The sequence below is a fragment of the Rattus norvegicus genome, chromosome 6, assembly GCF_036323735.1.
Source record: "Rattus norvegicus strain BN/NHsdMcwi chromosome 6, GRCr8, whole genome shotgun sequence".
NCBI lineage: Eukaryota > Metazoa > Chordata > Mammalia > Rodentia > Muridae > Rattus > Rattus norvegicus.
In genome coordinates, this window is record NC_086024.1 from 129752896 (window position 1) to 129771238 (window position 18343).

The 18343-nt window shown below is 50.2% G+C and overlaps 1 protein-coding gene and 1 long non-coding RNA gene across 3 annotated transcripts; one reads left to right on the plus strand and one right to left on the minus strand.

The window, feature by feature from the left end:
* Window positions 1-6: 6 nt before the first annotated feature.
* Glrx5 (glutaredoxin 5) lies at window positions 7-10383 on the plus strand. Of its 2 annotated transcripts, none has more exons than XM_063262127.1 (2): window positions 7-669; window positions 8549-9138. In XM_063262127.1, the coding sequence occupies exons 1-2, from the start codon at window positions 144-146 to the stop codon at window positions 8722-8724; spliced, it is 702 nt and encodes a 233-aa protein (XP_063118197.1). In that variant the 5' UTR covers window positions 7-143; the 3' UTR covers window positions 8725-9138. The 2 variants fall into 2 exon arrangements, with proteins under 2 accessions (XP_063118197.1, NP_001102192.1); NM_001108722.1 differs by having other exon boundaries at window positions 299-612; window positions 8549-10383.
* On the minus strand, window positions 7929-10311 carry LOC100912332 (uncharacterized). Its single transcript, XR_355091.5, has 2 exons — window positions 10107-10311; window positions 7929-8128 (listed from the first exon to the last, which is right to left on the minus strand). It is a non-coding gene; the product is annotated as an uncharacterized LOC100912332 (long non-coding RNA).
* Window positions 10384-18343: the final 7960 nt, after the last annotated feature.

Genomic DNA, 18343 nt, shown 5'->3' on the forward strand with positions numbered 1-18343 from the left:
CTTTTCCCTGCAGGCCTCGAACGCACGCTGGAGGAAAGCCGTCTTCCTGTAGTCACACCTCTTGCTGTCCTTTACTGACGGACGTCCAGTTTGTCCAATCAACACGCAAAGTGGTCGTCCAGGCTCACTAGCAAGCCTGTAGGATGCGGCTCCCAGGGAAGGCCCACCGTTACGGTGTAAGCGATATGATTGGTGGAATTGAGCCAGTATTGTCCAATCACGAGACTCATCCCAGAGCCTATCCAATGAGAACTTCCAGTGGGCCGGCCGGACACCAAGGGCTCTGTAAGCCCTCGGGTGGCCGCAGAAGCGGTGATCAGCGAGCGGGCATGAGCGCGTCCCTGAGCCGGGCGGCCGCGGCTCTGCTCCGCTGGGGGCGCGGCGCGGGTGGCGGAGTCCTGCCCCGAGCCGGCGTGCGGGCAGCAAGCTCGGGCGGCCAGGCGGAGCAGCTGGACGCGCTGGTGAAGAAGGACAAGGTGGTGGTGTTCCTCAAGGGGACGCCCGAGCAGCCCCAGTGCGGCTTCAGCAACGCCGTGGTACAGATCCTGCGGCTGCACGGAGTCCGCGACTATGCGGCCTACAACGTGCTGGAGGACCCGGAGCTGAGGCAAGGTCAGGCCCGTGGGACCTGGCGACGAGGGCGCGGTGAACTTGAGCAGATCTCGAGGAGTAAGGGCCCTCCCTAGTTGCGAAGCCACCTGGGCGGAGGGAGGGTTCGCCTCGGCCCCTCTCGGGGAGAGATGTTCCTGGCTGCATAGGTGTGGGGTAGTCCGAAGCGTGATCCGTCAGAACAGGTAGATTGGGGACTGGCTGTCTGAGAGGGGGACTCACAGCGAGTACCTTGGGGACACTTGGAGGGCTTGGAAGCCAGCAGCCTACTTGCTAGGTGAGGGACTGATGCCGCCTATGTAGGGAGGAGGTCTCAGGCTTGCCTGTGTGTGCCTAACGAGGTCAGAGGCTGACCTCTAATGTTTAAGGCACCGAGGGTCAGGGACTGTCTTCTTGCCGCAGAGGTTTCACCATAGTCTAGCTGGACTCAACGTTGGGAAAGACACGGACTTTGGTTTTTAGGGACTGTAGCACCAAAGAACCCTGTGTGAACATGGTAGAGACACAGCGGGAAGAGAAAGCCACTAAGACTTCTGACCCCCGAACTGCAGCAAGGTTGGGGGCCAAAGGGCAGAGAGCAGAACAGCCAAACCTGTTGCTTTTCACTAACCCCAAGGCAAAGAGACTGAGTCCTGAAGTCTAGTTGAAATCCTTTCTCTCAGTCTTTTGCTTACTCTGAGCAGGGGAAGAGAAAGGCCAGGGATTTGGTCCTGATCCTTGGCAAGAATTGGTCAGGGTGGGCCGAGTAATGAAAAAGCTGCCCTCTCCCCTCTCCCTGCTCCTCCTTCAGTGGTATCTGGGGAACCCCGCATTCTAGAAATCCCCCCAGTCTTCTTACTGACCTGGTGCTCTGGTTTGGTCACTGCTGAAAGGAGCCTTTTCTATGAGAATGGAGTATGCAGCGTTTGAAATTACTAATTATAGCTATTCATCGTGGTATGGTCATTCTTCTTGAGGCTGGGGCTGTGGAGATCAGGTTTGCTTTGGAATGGTCTGTGATTGGTCTGCAGCACAGCCATAAGTAAAATGAAGAATTATGACCCTGAACCTGGCAGAGTCCGTGAGGAAACGAGAGACGATAAAAACTATAGCTGGGCATAGAAACTCACTTCTGTAGCCCCAGTTCTCTGCAGGCAGAGGCAGGGGGATCACCAGTTCAAAGCCAGACTGCACTGCATTGTGGGAATTCCTCCTTTCCCTTCCATACTGTATATAATGCCATCCTCTCTGGCCCGAGAGGCACCCACTAAGTGGCAGCAACTTTATTATTAAACCTGACGGCTTTCCATGGTGTTTCGTGGCTGACCCCACATTAGTTCCCTGGGATGGTTTTGATGGGCGTGGCTCTGGGGTGAAGCAGAGAAAGAGCAACTGAACGAGTGCTACCAGGGATGATGGCCAGACGTGCCTTGTGCTCTGAACCCCGTGTTTTCCTCCTCAGCTAACATTTGGCTGCTTGTGAGGCTCTGGGGTTATCTGGCCCAGGGCACGTTGTGGCTTTGGGTCAGAGGTGGCTCCTTGCAGGGGGGAGATAAGCAGCTACTCTGCAGCCTCGGAGCTAGGACCTACCTACCTGCGGTCACCCCGCCAGTGTGGCTCTTAGCAGACGCTACACTGTGGATATCTTGCTTAATATGAGGTCTGAGGAGCTTTGGCTTAGGATTTATGTTCCCCTGTTTAGTGTAACTGGAGGGAAGATACACCGGGGACAACCAATCTGAGAACGAGTATCAGGACCTGCTCTGTCGTCCACCTCACGTGCCTGGTCTCTCACCATTAGGTGCTCAGATGACACAAGAATTTAGCTCTTTTTTGTTGTTGTTGTTGATATTTGTTGTTGTTGTTGTTACTCAATTTTATTTATTATTTTTCTTCTTTTTTAGACAGGCTAGCCAAGCTCGCCTAGAACTCACTGTGAAGATTAGGCTGGCCCAGAACTTGCATTGTTCCTCCTATTGCTCAAGTGCTGGTGCCGGAGAGCCATTGTGCCCAGCTTCAAGCCTTCATTTCACTGGCTTGTTAGTTTTGTTAGTGTGTTCTCCAAATAATTAAACATGAGCCTCCTGTAGCTTAGAAAAATGAAGGTTAGTGGAAGGGCTGACATTCAGACTGATGAGAGTGTGCCCCCCCATCATCGCCCGCTCCGGGGGGGCCTAGCCAGGTTGAGCCTTTCAAGAGGTTTTTGTCTATAGTCAAGTATGCCAGAGGGCAAGGGGGTAGCTCGTGCTCGCTTTGGCAGACAAGGAGAGGCCACTCACCTGTCCCGCTGTGGCAATGGTCCTTCCTTCTCCCTTCTGACAGTTTTCAGAGGGCCCTGCTTCTCACCCAGGATCCAGGACGGGTGGTGTAAAGAAGGCTTCTGGTCCTCACTTTTATCACCTCGGGTACACACAGGACACAGTGCTGCCTTGTGGTTCCTTGGGCAATCTTGCGGCTGCTGGCATTGTGAAGTCCTGCCTGCCTGCACAGAGCATTTCACCTTTGGAGGGCAGGGGCCCGGCTTGCACAGAGGCCTGTGCTGCAGGGAGTGCCACTTGAGCAGGGCAGGCTTTCTGTGACTGTTACCTTGCTAAGGCCAGGCTGGTGTCGCTCACAGTCACAGCATAGACTTCTCTGTGACAGCTCTGATAGTCCCGTGCCCATCTTTCTCTATGCGTTCATTACAACAAGAGCAGGGTAGGGGGTGGAGTGTTTTTGAGTGCATAACCAGTACCCCATGTTTTCTTGTCCTTATAACTTGTAAAGTTTCTGAGGCATAAGCCTATGTGACATTGCCACATGTGTGTACCTTATGTAACATGGTCAGGTTAGCTGGCCTAGCTGTCACTTTGGACATGTTGATGAGTCTGGAGCACTTGGAGCCCTCCCTGCTGGCTGTTGACTTCTGTCTCCCAGAGTTTTCTCAGTGGCTCTCCTGTGTATTTAAGCCCTTCTTTCAATCCTGCTGTGCCCCACCTGTGAACTCTGTTTTCTTTAGCCTCCTTCTCCCAGCCCTTTTCCTCCGCACAGCCTGTAATTGTTTATGAAGCAGCGTCTGAACATTCAAGGAAAGAGGTACTCCCTACTCTGGCGAATGTTGGAAGTTGGATTCCCAGTTGTGTGTGTGCACCCTTTGGGTCCAGCCATGTGCTGTGGGCGTCTGGCACGAGCACTCTGGAATTGTAACAGTCAGTGTTGAAGATGAACAGAGCTGTTTCCCTTCTCCCAGGAAGATAGTCTGAGGTGGAGACAGCTTCCTTGGTGAAGGGCCAGGTGGGCTGTGGACTCTTGGGTCACCATTGCTTCTGCTGCTCTGTTGTTGGAGACTGGAAGTAGACTTGGATGCTGTATATTCAGTCAGCAAGCTGAATTCAATAAAACCTTATTCACAAAGGCAGGAGGAGGTTTAGCCCAAAGCCAGCTTGTCCTCCCCACCAGGCTAGAGGGTCAAGATACAGGTTTAAGGTGTCTGTGACAACATGGCTTGTGGGGGGCAAATGGACAAGGTGAGGTCCTGGTGGGTTAGGAGGAGACTGGATTGGTAAATGGCTCAGTGATCCTGGGGTAGTGGATGTGGCTAAATACAGAGACCCATTTGGTCAAAAGTAAGTGGCCAGGGGTACAACTGTAATACTGCCTGTGTATGACGTCAGAGATATGAGTCAGTACTCTGTGCTGTACAGTGTGCAGTGAGCAGGTAGCTGTCGGTGGGACAGGCTGTGCTGAGAGTCATGGGCTCGGAGGCTGGCTTTAGACTTTATAAACCTAGATGCTGACCTAGACCCACCACATGCCGACTCTGTGACTTTGGGTGACTTATTTGCCCTCTCTGAACCCTAACTTGATCTGTGAAATAGATAATTATATCACACGTCTGTATTGGTTAAATAGGATTATATATGGAAAGCACTTAAGGGGTATGAAGTGCTGTAGCCCAGAGCCCTGCAAATGCTACTTTCTCCTTTCCTCATGGAATACCCTGCTTCTACCATCCCTGTGTTGTTTCCCACACTCACTGTTTCCTGTGTTGCTCAGAACAAACAGGGCAGAAGGCCCTTGACGTGGTGGGTGCACATCCATCTATAATCCATACTCAGTTGAGCCTGGCACTTCGATGGGAAGTCAGTCATTTCAGCAGTTGCATACCATTTGATCTCAGTAAAGCCATGAGGCAGTATGAACTTTGGAGCCAAGGAAACTGAGACTGGGGGATTTTGTCACCTCTCTGAGGCTGCATCTAGATGCCAGCGTGCCCACTCTGCTTCTCTGTGTGCCCAAGCCTTGTCTGCTCTGTTCCCACCTTCACCGTCCTCTCTGAGGCTCTGTGGACTTTCATGCTAAGATTCTCCCCTCCCTCCAAGGTGGAGAAATAAAGGAAATGTAACCCTAGGATGTGACACACCTAGGCCAGGATCACAGAGCCTGGCATGTGGCTCTGGGAATTAGTCCACACCTGAAGTTCTACTGCAGACTTCATCCGGGACCAGGAGAACCAGGGCAGTGTGGTGTGCTTAAGTGTTTCACTGTAGAACACACCTTTCGGAAGTGGACAGGCAGGGCAATTTTAATACATGTTTTCTTTCATCTTTTTTTTTTTTCTGGCTTAATAAACTAATGTTTGGGAGGGGCACAGACATGGGCACACGTGCAGTGAGTGTGAACCCCAGAGGTCTATGCCAAGTGTCTTCCTCAGTCACTCTACCCAGTTTTCTGAGTCAGGGTCTCTAATGGAACCCAGACTGGCTGGCCAGCAAACCCCAGCGACTCTCCTAGCTCTGCCTCCAGAGCTGGGCGGTTACAGGCGCTCCCTGCTGTGCTCAGCTCTTTTTCATGGGTTCTGGGGGCTCAAACGCAGTCTTCGTGCTTGCTGGGCACCCACTTTGGGAGCACAGCCACCTCCCCGGACTGGAAGTATTGTTCGCTTGTTTCATTTTGTTTTGTTGTTTGCTTTTGTTTTGCTGCAGCAGTGATGTGTGAGCCGAGTCCCCCCAGCTCTCTAGCTCTAGTTAGGGTGACTTCCGTTCAACACTTGGTCTTGAATTTGATTATTGTCAAGACTGGTTCTCTAATTTTCGAGAGTTCCTACCTACTGTCACCAAGTAGTGCAGTTTTGCACACTAAGTGGGACGTGCATAGGCCATATTTAAATAATCGCCATGGTTCATTTTAGTGTGTAAGGTATAGAGTTCTAGCAATAGAGGACTGTGCTCCCTGGGAAGAGTCAGCATGACCTAAACTATTGACCTCTTCAGTCAGGGCTGCGGCTCACTCCTGCAGGGCCAACACTGGAGTAACCGCACGTTTGAGACTAGCTTGCACTGCAGATGGAGTCCAGACCAACCAGCTCCCAGCAAGGAACAGAAACAAAAGTGATCCCAGGTCACTGTGGACCGGGTACTGCCAGGAGGCTGCCGTGTGTCCTTGAGACAGAGTTCTTGAAATGTCAGCCATGAGGCAGGACAGTGGAACTGTGACAGTGTCTGTTCTGAGAGCCGCTCGTTCGCAGCTGGGTGATGGGCATTCCGGTGCGGGACCCAGTCACTGTCTTAGGAAGCAGAGCCTCACACTGGGACCAGCCCAGGGCTTGGATGAAGTAGGTGCTACCCTGTGTCCAGCCTTAACTGCTTCGTCCACCATGACTTCCTGCCTTGATGGACTGTGTCTGAGGGCACCTAAGCCTAAGCAAGCCCTGCCTCCCTTGGATGGAAAATACTTGCAGAGGTTTAACTAAAACAATGGCACTGTTCAGAGCTCAGAGTGGTTTGGGCAGGCCTCAGGCAGCAAGTGTATTTTCATTTTGATATGTTTCCAGGCAGTGGGCCCTCACTAGGTAATCAGTGAGCTTCCTGTGCAGCAAAGCAGGGTTGGGAAACAGAGGCCAGTGCACAGCTGCAGCTCACGAGACTCAGGGAGCCTGTGCTTACATGGCCTCCACCGTAAATGTACAAGGTTTCCGGCTGACCCACAGGCTGCTTATATTTGAGGTGCAAACAAGTAATGCTGCATTGCCTGCCTACCGAGTGGTTGCTCTCAGTTCTGTACACCCACCTCAGTGTGGTGTAGCCTTGGGTTCCAGGTAGTACAGAGTGCCAGGTACTGGGTGTTGAAAAGACCTGTAGGGTTTGCCCTCTACCGTAGCCTCTCCCCTTCTTGAGAGGGCCTCTCTGTGAGGTGCAGGCCTGCCTTAGCTGGGTGATGGCTTTACAAGTGTGGGCCACCACGCCCAGCCTGTGACACTGTCTGGAGAAGCAAGATAAAAGCTGTGACCCGGTCTCCTTTCAGCCCTGTCATTTACAGCAACTCGGTGCTTCATAGAGAAAGACAGTAAGGTTTAAAAGAAAGTGTTTTGTCTCTTGTGACCATTGTGATGTAACTCAGATTTGTAAATTATATTTGGAAAACAAATATGGAATGGTGGGGCTGGGGATTTAGCTCAGCGGTAGAGCGCTTACCTAGGAAGCGCAAGGCCCTGGGTTCGGTCCCCAGCTCCGAAAAAAAGAACCAAAAAAAAAAAAAAAAAAAAAAAAACAAATATGGAATGGTACAGTAGTAAGGGCAAGTCTTGTGCTTTAGATTGTCTAGGTAAAAAGCTCACCTTGTGGCTGGGTTTTGATTTGAGTACTGTTGTGGTTTTGGAAGCACCTACTCACTTGGGGTACTTAATTGTATGTTCAATTTTGCATTTATAAACACCTGTCTGGGGGCTGGAGAGATGGCTCAGTGGTTAAGAGCTCTGACTGCTCTTCCAGAGGTCCTGAGTTCAAATCCCAGCAACCACATGGTGGCTCACAACCATCTGTCATGAGATCCGATGTCCTCTTCTGGTGCGTCTGAAGACAGCTATAGTATACTCATCTAAATAAAAATTAATTTAAAAAATTAATAAAAAATTATCTTCAACCATTGACCAAAGAATGAGGTCCCCAGTGAAGGAGTTAGAGAAAGGATTGAAGGAGCTGAAGGGACTTGCAACCCCATAGAACAACAATACCAAACAACCAGAACTCACAGAGGCTAAACGATCATCCATAGAGTACACATGGACAGACCCGTGGCTCCAGCTGCATGTGTAGAGGATGGCTTTGTTGGGCACCAATGGGAGGAGAAGGGGTGGGTGGGTAAGGGCATACCCTCATAGAAGCAGGGGGAGGGTGGATGGGGTAGGACAGGAAACCAGGAAAGGGGATAAATACCTGTCTATAGTACTTATGCCTTTTTAATTTGTTTGTTGCTAAACTGAACTTAATTATACTCACACTGGCCAAATGTTTTTTACTGCTGGGCTGTATTCCCAGCTCCTCACACAGATACACATGCATGCACTCACACGCACACATATATAGGCATCCAATACTAATCACCAGGCTACATGTTATGTCCTTTAGTAGGTTCTGTAGAGCCCATCTGGGGAGCTGAGACCTGGGCTTAGGAGTCTTGTGCCATAGGCTGTAGTCCTTTGTGTCTCTCCTCAGTAACGCTCAAAGGCAGAATGCATTCCGCGTCTTGAGTGCCAGTCAGTGATGGCCCTCAGTACTCAGAGCTGCAGGAAGAAGGCAGAGGGGGTCACCCGGGCAGCCAGTGAGTCCAGGGTGGATTTCATAGCACATTTAGAGGTCAAGCGTGACCTTCCCTGAAAACATGGCCCGTGTGGATAATTATAGCTTTGCCTGTCTCGCGTGCCTTGGTTAGACAGTCCCATTTCCTGGTGTTAGTCCCCTGGCTGCCATCTCTTTTACCAAGAGCCTTACTGGAGTCTCAAAAATCCTTGGGGGCTAAAGACCGAAGGAGAAGCTGAGGGGCCGGCTAAGGAACCGCTGTCCATTTGCCTCTGAAATGCATCACTGTCCAGGAGTGGGGGGAGGCACCTGGACTTCTTCCAGGAGTGCTGGGTGTGGCGTTTGTGGTGGAAGGCTCCCTTGCTTCTGATCATGTCAGTGACACACCTTCCATCTCTCCACAGGTATTAAAGACTATTCCAACTGGCCAACCATCCCGCAAGTGTACCTCAATGGCGAGTTTGTGGGGGGCTGTGACATCCTTCTGCAGATGCACCAGAATGGGGACCTAGTGGAAGAACTGAAAAAGCTGGGAATCCGCTCTGCCCTGATAGATGAGAAGGACCAAGACTCCAAGTGAGGGCCCCGGGTCCTCGCCGGGCGGGCAGAGCGCCCTCCCCGTCGTCAGGGCCAGAAAAGCCTCACTGCGTGGTGGTGTCCTGTTGCTGTGGCGCTTGCACTGGGTCTCCTGGCCTGCAAGCGGGCAGGGTGCTTTTACTTTAGTCTTTGGCTCAGAATCCCCTCTGGTGAACTCACCACCACTGCACTGTAAATCAACGTCGTGATCCTGTATTGCTGTAACCCAATCGTTCTTACGTTGACTTTACTCTGCCAGCTTCGGGAGTCAGTCCTGATCTTGTACGTGGTTTGGGTTATAACAATGGCAAAGCCCCCTGATGCTTTTGTAACTTCCTCTAAAAGGGAAATGATAGACAGAGAAGAAAATGTGGTGGCTGGAGTGTTGTTTTTTTTTAAAATAAATTGCCAATACAGACGTGTGTGTGAGTAATTAAACCCAGCAAGTACACATCTGTGGGATGTCGAGAACTAGCCTCCTTTGTATTTTCTTTCATCCTTCCCCCTTTCTGCTACCCTCTGCTTCTCACGCCTCCCTCTCTCCTCTCTGCCCCTCTTTCTTCCCTCTTTCTTTCTGTGCAGCCCAGGCCGGCCTCGGCTCATCGGGTACCCAAAGGTGAACTTGACCTTCAGATCTTCTGCCTTCACCCTCCAGGTGCTGAGGTGTCAGCCACCATAGCACTGAGAACAGGATCCAGGGCAATGTACACGCTAGGCAGACACCGTCCACTGAGGTATAGCCCCTGGCCTTCCTCCCTCCTCTTCTTTTGAGTAACTAATTAACAGTAACTCTCATTCACCGCTAGGTTGCTCTGAAGTTCCTTTAGGCTACTAGGGAGTCCCTGTACCGTGTGTGTCCTTGAGCCAGATGGTAATGGTGGCTCCCCCAACCTCTCTAGACGGGAGAACGGGAGAACGCAAGAACGCACCTGCTGGCCTCTGACGCATTTTCTTTCTCATGAACTGGGGTCTCAGAGGAAATAAGTGGAACTGTGCTGCCTCCCAGTCCAGTGTCTTGGTGGGACATCTCTAGGGCTGATTGATCCAATTCGCCACCCTCACCTGTGGGACCCTTCCCTTCCAGACACGGGACAGAATTGCCTAGACGTCCCAGAGGCTGCCTAGACATCACAGGCAGGAGAAAGGCTGCCTTCTCCATGAGTAGTGGCCTCTCAGAAGCTGGTCCAGGGAAGCGTTCTGTGTTCAGACATCCTCAGCTCCACTCCCTTCCTGAGGTTGGATGGGCCTCCCTGCCCACAGGGTATGCTGGGCTCCCAGAGTCTGGGGTTCCCCAAGAAGGGAAGGAGAGCTGCAGCCTAAGGCTGCCCCTTCCCCCATTTCACTAGGGACCCAGTCAGAGGATGACAGCCCTCACCAGTGACCTACCTCAAGGCTGTAGGAAGGAGAAAAGGCAGATGAGTCTGAAGGTTTTTGATACATTAATCGCCCACTCACTTCTTTTGAGCAGGCAGCTGGGTCTGCACAGATTCCTCGTAGACCTTGGAAGCCACTAAAAACCTTGTGTTCAGGTGAGGAAGAAAGCCCAGAAGGAAGACTGTGTAGCGTCCTGCCTGGGATAGCAGCTTTCTCTGTCTCTGGGAATAACACTATTAGCAAATGACTTCTCCGCCTGAGCATGAGTACCAGGCTGTGGGCCAGACATACTTGTCAGGATATTTTTACCACAGTATCAGGAAAATAAGTCCAGCCAGGTCCCTTGTCTGGGGAGATCGGTGATAAGGGAGGAATGGGTCTTTTGGAAAGGCTTTGCTGACGCCCCAGGTAAGAAAGCTTTGGTCTTTGCTCCTGAGCCACAGATAGGAAAATGCAGTCACATGAAGGACTTACTTGTTTTTAATAAAAGTTAAAAAGGATAGATTCAACATTCAACTTGAGAATTGTCTAGAATGTGAAAGAGAGCACCTGAGGTGTACAGCAGCTGATCTGATAGCAGTAAGAGGAGTTGGGGGTGGGGGGAGATCCAAATCTCTGCAGAGTTACACAGACATGTGGAGACATGTCCATGTGTATACAGAGCCCTGGATGTCCTGAAACTCACTCTGTAGACCAGGCTGGCCTTGAAATCACAGAGACCTGCTTGCCTCGGCCTTCTTTGTTGCTGGGATTAAAGCTGTGTACCACCACGCCCAGCTGAGCGTGGTATTCTTAGTGTGCTAAGAGCAGCATCACTGATTCCTGAGGCTTCCGGGCACTTCCTGGTTTGTGAGGCAAAGTAGACACTTTTTCTTCTTCAGTGTGTTAGGGTTTAAATCTCAGCCGGTGCCTGGACAGAAAACACTCAAACGCCATGGTTCCACGTGGAGAGGTTTAATGAGAGAAGAGTAGAAGAGAAGAAAGGCGGCCGGCCATGGGCACGTGGAGCGTGGGAGGGGGCCAAAAACAGAGAAGAGCAAAGAGCAAGAAGGAAATGGAGGGTAAGAGAGAGTAAGAGGAGGAGGAGGAGGGGGCAAGCAGCCCCTTTTATAGTCAGGCACAGCTGGCTGTTGCCAGGCAACTGTGGGGCGGAGCATACCTGGCTGGTGCCAGGTAGCTGTAGGGGTGGAGCTTAAACAGAATACCCACAGTGCCTGCCCTGAGAGTCAAAGGTAGCTGAGGAAAGATCAGCTTCTGCTGGAGCTTAAGCCTGCAGATAGGTCTGTGTGGGGTTGGAGCCTTTTCAGCCAGAGGGACCTCTCCTGACATTGTTGGTATCTTCATGCCACAGTGAGGAACTCCTTGGGACTTCCGGGCGGTGGTGGGTGAGGCGACTGCACACCCAGGTTTGCTCCTTGGTCTACTCTCTCTGCTTATCACATGGGGACACGCCTTATGGGTGTCACTTGAGAGAGAGAGAGAGAGAGAGAGAGAGAGAGAGAGAGAGAGAGAGAGAGAGAGTGTGTGTGTGTGTTTTCTCACGTGTGTGCCCGTGCATAACTGGTCAGCAGCTCACACCATCCTAAACGTGTGCTTCTCTTTCCCAGCTGTGCAGCCTACCTCAGGTGAATGCAGTCCTTTCCCCGTTGGGTTGAAAAGCGCAAATGCTGTATCTACTTCAGACCCCAAACATGGTCATTAATGACTCGGTGTGTGGTTCCGTCAGGACTCTGTATGGCCTTGTCTGATTTGCCACCACTTGAAGGCTTAAAGGGAATAAGCCTTGTAGCTGAACGTGGTTGGTTCATCAGGACTGGGGATGTAGCTCCATTAGTAGATTCGCCAGTACACAGGAAGCTCAGGGTTTAGCCCCCCTGTACAACATCAGTGCTTGTAATCACAGCACTTGAGAAGAGGAAGTGGGGGGGACAGACATTTAAGGATACCCTCAGCTACAGAGTGGGTTTGGAGCCAGCCTGGGATACAGGGATGAACATTGTTAATGCCTGCTTGCTTGCCTCTAGTTCATCTTGGAAGGTAAATGACACCATTGAAAACTTGTGACCAGTGTCGCACTGGGACAGCGTAGATGGGAAGGTGTGCTTGTTACAGTATTTATTTATTTTGTCAACTTAATACAGTGTCAACTGAGAAAACACCTCCATTGGATTGGCCCAGTGGGATACTTTCTTGATTAATGACTGATGTTCTAGGGCCCAGCCCATTGTGGGTGGGGCTACCCCAGCAGGCCGTCCTGGGTGCTATAAAAAAGCAGGCTGAGAGAGTCTTGAGTCTCCTTAGCAGTGTTCCTTCACCCTCTTGCCTCCAGTTCCTGCTCTGATGTCCCTCAGTGATGGAGGGACACCTGCGAGTTGTGAGGTGACATTATCCCTTTCCTCCCCAGCTTGCTTTTGGCCATGGTGTTCGTCACAGTAAACTGAGGCAGAAGGCACTCCACAGGTAGATTCTGTGAGGTTGGTTAGGTTTGATGTGTGGCCAAAGAGTTATTTAAAAAAGTCCATATTACAGAAGAAAATCTCTAATGAGCTGAAACGTTGGGCTTTTGTTGTATGGACTTACACTCGGAAGAGCAGTTCAACCAGAGGCTATCCCATTTTTATCAGTAGCAAGGACTGTGGTACAGTGGTCCACAGCACCTAACACTTCCCCTATGGCTACGTTTGCCAGGGAAAGGTGGTGGAAATGCCCGGCACTGTCATGATGCACCATGGGAAATATTCGTAGACACTGATATGCTCATCACTGGTGCTCAGGGATAGGCTCGGCAGCCAAAGATGAGCAACCCTCATGGGAAGTCACCAGAGCCATCCGTGGTGGGTTCCCCTTCCTGCTCTGCTCTGCGGCTGGCTGGGGCTCAGCCTTCAACCATTCAGGGACACATACTGTGAACCTGGGAGAGTCACTGCTCAGAATCTTCAAGGGTGAGCTGGGAAGGCGTCCATTTCTCACCACCTTGGTTTTAAAGTTGCAGATATGCCTCGTGCACCGTTCTAAGTCAGAGCTCCTGCTAGCTTTCTCCGACTAACGGACACCCGACTAGAGAAGGAGGGTCTATTTTTGCTCAATTTCGGAGGTTCCAGACCATGACGAGGTGGCCCTGTGGCCCTGGCCCTATGTCAAGGAAGTAAATACATCTTCTAGCAATGTGTGTGGTGGGGCAATGCCTCTCTTAGCACAGGCAGAAAAAGACTGCAGGAGATGGTTTTTCAAGGGCCTGCTTCAGTGATTTGGAGTTCCCACTAGACCTGCCCCTTTTAATGTCCCCTCTATCTCTCTAAGGTGCAACTCTGGGGAGCGAGTCTTACCACAGAGACCTCAGAGTTATTGTAAGGCCCAAGCTATAGCCTCTAGAGCAAAGCTCTGGGTATAAGGTGAGGGGAGGGATGCTGTTCAGCTCACTGCTTCCAAAATATTGTGTGTGGGATGCTCTACCCTCATCCCCAGAGCCTGTGAATGTGTTACCTGGGACCTGGAAGATGTGCTTTGACTTTGAGATAACAGATGCCCCTGGGTCCTCTGGGTAGGTTCTGGTCGGGTGTCATAGCAGGGGGAGCAGGGAGGTCAGAGAGCAGAGATGTAACCAGGAGTATCCTTGATGGTGACGGGGTTAAATGCTGTGAACTGTGGACTGCAGTCAGCCTACAGAGGCAAGAAGCAAGGCTGGGTGTCCACTCTGGAGCCCATGTAAAGAGCACAAACCTTGATTTTAGTCTACTGAAGTGGATTCTGGACTTTAGACCCCTAACTGCAGGATATTAAATCTGTTGGGGCAGTCGTCAAAAGGTAGCATGTTTGGCTGCCTGATTTCCCTTTTTGTTTTATGGGGGACACCATGTGGTACAGCAGCTGGATAAGAGGACAGACATGTTATTGAGATTAAATATTTCCTTGACCCCCTCAGGAAAGAGTAGCGAATATGAGGTAGCATCTCCTTTTGAGCAGACGACCTCACAGAGGTCCGTGAAACCAGACTACACGTCTGAGGTCATGGCCCAGTGATCTCACGGCTGGAATGTGAACCTTGATCTTTGCCCTAGCTGCCCGGCTACCTGAGTGCACCCAGGCCTGCCTGGGTGTGGCACAGCTCTGCTGAGGGGGTCTCCTGTGACATTCCTGGAAAGGGTTGTCTAAGACCTGCCCCCTGCAAGGTTTCCCTGCACCTCCTCTCCATGGTAACCAGCCTCCCTGTGTCCCTATTTCTGCCTCACTTAGAGCCACCTGTTGTCTTGGGTGCTAAGCTCTCACATCCGCTCTCTATTCCTCCCTAGCCCTCACCTCTATCCTCCCTCCTCTGTCCACCCCCTCAGCCTGTTACAGCCCCCCTCCTCCACTCCTGGCAACACGGCCAAATAAGTCATGTGCTTTCATAGTCCCGCTGCTTTGAAGTTCACACCCGCTAATTTTTATTTCGCCAAGCCAAGGCAAGCATATAATTAATGAGATGACTGAAGTCCTCAGTCTCCTTCCTGCCCCTGACCTTCCCGCCCAGAGGCTGTCAGTTTCTGTTGCTGGAGTTGTTTCTTCTGCCTCTGTAGCTCTCAGCATTCCTGGTACTATTTCTTTAGTAAGAGTTTTCAGGTCCTACCTGAATTAATTAATTAATTAGTTAATTAGTTAATTAATTCAGCTTAGTGAAAACGTAGTGTTTTTATTTCATTGCTGGTCTATCCAGCTTCTAATTCTCCCTCGGTTATAACAATGATGTTTGATTAGTATGGCTTTTGAAAAAGTCTATTAATTAACTTATAAATTCTCTTCTACCATGTAAGTTCCAGGGATTGAACTCAGGTCTTCAGACTTGGCAGCAGGTGCCGGAATGGCCAACGTTAACCCGTAAGGCTCACCTGGCCCCCAGACAGAGAACTTTCTGGACCGTTGGAGGTTGTTGTTTACGGGAGATAGCAAACCACAGGTTTTTGCTCCCTAAAGAAATGTGTTTGACCCAGCTATACTGACGTGCCTGATCTCGAGTGTGCAGGGAGTACATCAGGATGCACACTTGCCCCTGATCGGTTGTGGGCGGGAGGTCTTTGAGCAAGAAGCACACATCGGGGTATACGCTTGTCCCTGATTGGACCTGATGGGAAATACGGTGGCCTTGTGGTGTTGCCTTTTAAGCCTCTGCAAAATGTGACTCATCTCTGGGAATCCAGGAACGGGTCTGGCCAGAGTCCATCACCGTGACCAGTATTCAGTTAAAGCTCGCTTCAAATGTGGCTCAGGAATTGCGGAACTGGTCTTTCTCTCACGAGTCTCAGGTTTAACACTGCCTTTATCCATGAAACCATCTCCGTCACTACTGTGATAAGTTTATACCCATTGCCTCACATGCTACATGGCTACACAGTCCCCCTTCCCGTCCTTAATTACCTTTGTCAATCGGTTCCTTTCTATTTGTCATTGTCTTCTTACTGGGTTTTCGTATGATGCATAAAATCCATTGATAACATTCCCAAACAAAAACATCCAGTAATTAATAGCCCCCTTTCCTCCTCTCAGCCTGTCTTGGATCCTTCACCTCATGGTTGCCTCCTAGTACTGCATGTTTGTTCCGGTCCTCCCGGGGTTGGAGTGTGGAGTGTCCCTACTCCCCAGTTCCCTGTGTTCCTTGGCTTAGTCTTTAGTCCTCCCTTAAAAAAGGACTTTTTAAATTTTATTCCTTTATTCCTTTCTTTGCTAGAACACAGCCTTGAGAGCTTCATGAGGAAGGGGCATGGGAGGTTTACTCTTGAGACCAGCTCTTCTGAAAAGGTTTTGTCAGATCTCTGTGTTATTGAAAAGCATGGCTGAGCCCAGAGACGTTGACCCTCCAAGTCTGGTAGCAAGGCCTCACTATCCTGAGTTCTACAGCTCTGTTGGGAGTACAGTGAAGGATATTTATGACTTTCCCCCTCTTTTATGAAGAAATTACTTCAAGACCATTTTAGAAAAATCTCTGGCCTCTGTGCTTTCTTAGAAGGCATTTTCCCTCCCTCCCTTTCTTCTTTTATCTTCCAGTGGCTTTCTGTTTGTACAACCAGGCCTACACATTCCATTTGTAGCTTCTTGGGAAATCCCTCACCTTTGACCCCCATTAGTCAGAGGCTGGATCTCAAACCAATCCTAATTTTATCTTTTATCTCATTTTTTTTTTCAGTCTTTGGATGTTGTTCTCTTTAGAAAGCCCCTCCTGTTTCCTTCTTTCTGTCCCTCAAATGTTTGCTATGTGTCTCTTGGTTCATGGTCTTGCAGCCTCAGAGGAAACTGTAAAAGTAACTTTTATTCACCAGATGTAATTGTCCTCTGGGAGGCTTACTGCTAAATAAGACCACCCTTTCTAGCTTTTTCTAAATTATGGCTGGCTGGTTCAACTCAGCTATTCTGGCCCCAACTCCTCTCCAAGCCAACTGATTCAAACTGGCTTCTCTCAGCTTCTGACTGAATTGTCTCTGCTTAGCCTTAAAGCATCCTTGGCAATATGTTCTAATGTTCTGGCTCCTTCTGTCATCACCTGCCACCGCTCTATGTAAAACTGTCCTAGTAAAACTGCCTCCTCTCTCTGTGTGTCTCTCTTTGGAGTTTTCTTAAGTTGCCCTTCTTTTCTGTCTACTCTCTTAAGTAGCCTCTCTTTCCTGTCCTGAGACATATCTCTGACACATTCTGTCAAATCTTTCTCTGATTCATCACTTTGTCTACCCCTCAATTAGATTCCACTTTCAAACATGGCTCCTTCTTTCTATAAACTTTTATTGTTTGGGATTAAAGGTATGTACTAAGAGAGTGTGTGTATTCCAGCCAGATCATATTGTAACCTAGAGTATGTCTGTATTCCAGCTGGATCATATAGACCTGAAAGTTCTTTGAATGTGATCCCTTGCCAGAGCAGCCATGTTGCTGGATTAAAATTCCTCTACAGGAAACACCATAATCACTTGTCCTGGGCTTTTGAGCACATGACCAGGGTGTCCCATACTCTTTAGGTACTTTGTTTCTGCTTCAGGCCTAGTGGTGCTTCTGAGAGCTAGGAAGGATATTTGGAGGTGTGTTCAGTTATGTTTAAGGATGGACGAACCACGGAAAGCTAGTGATTCTTGGCTGGATGCACATGGCTGGAGCTGTGAGCCTCCTCGAGTGCTTTTAATGGGCGTGTGTTCTTTTGGGGAATCCTGTGCTGAGAAAGTTTCCACAGTAAGGGCTGCTGGGGCTCTAGAGAGGAAGGGATGGCTATAGGGCTAACACTTATACCTTCCCATAGGAGCAGCTCAAGTGTATGCATCTTTAGGGCTTACAGGGAGGAGATATTGGGGCTGGGGTACCTGATTTGGTGTCTGCACAAGCTGAGGGCATGGCTGCTTCAAGGTATTGTTAATCAGAAGGTTTTTATTATAGGTATTAGAGAGTACAGCCAGAGGCATCTGGAAGAGTCCAGAGCAGAGAAATAAAGTGAACTGAACTTGGCCATGAGAGGAGAGAGAGAGAGGTAAGGGAGAAAGAGAGGAGGAGAAAGAGATCACCAAGAGAGAGGATCCCAAAATAGGGTTATAAGGAGAAATGGGGGTGAGGGGCATGGAGCCAGGGGCATGGGGTCCTGAACTTGAGGAGTTGAGCTCAAATGGGGGAGGAGGTGAGACAAGCTAGGTACCTGTGACTCTGAAGGAGCCGGTGGCCAGCATGCACTTTGCTGTTCTAATGGGCAGCACAGATCCACTTGTCCCCTCTGCCACTGATAAAGGAATGGACACCTTTGTTAGAAGGGTTTCATCAACTCCCGAGGAATGCTGGTTTTGTCCAACTGCCAGTGTTTGGGGAGTGGAGTTTCCTCTGGACCTGACAGGATATGATCCCTCTGATCTGGATGTCTTTCTGCCCACTTTGAGTTAGTAACAGATGTCTGTGAAGCCGTCTCCCACTGTCCTCAGGAAGTGATAGTCAGACCCATGAGCCTGGCACTGGGAGTGGACAGTCAGGGTCCAACTGGGCTCGAAGCACCTCTAGCCCTGTATGCATCAGTGAAAGAGACGGTCATTGTTTCCTCCCAGAGATGATCTCATGACAGAGGACCTGATAAGAGGGCACTTATATCTGAAGGCCCGAACCTGGTCTATTAGTGCGGTCTCAGGGCAGCAGCAACCAGCAGCTGAGCTTAGAGACCAGATTCTACTGGAGCCTTGGGTGTGCTCCAGTGTTTGGATACACATCCTTCGCAGGAACTTGTGCATGCTCAGACGTGAGTTCTGCTCTTAGCTCTC

What these genes read in the sequence shown, in the direction of transcription:
- Glrx5 (XM_063262127.1), top strand. Translation starts at nt 144, where the DNA reads ATGCGGCTCCCAGGGAAGGCCCACCGTTACGGTGTAAGCGATATGATT. An exon ending in ACTTGAGCAGATCTCGAGGA is followed by an intron (nt 670 to 8,548) that starts GTAAGGGCCCTC and finishes ATCTCTCCACAG; the next exon opens with GTATTAAAGACTATTCCAAC.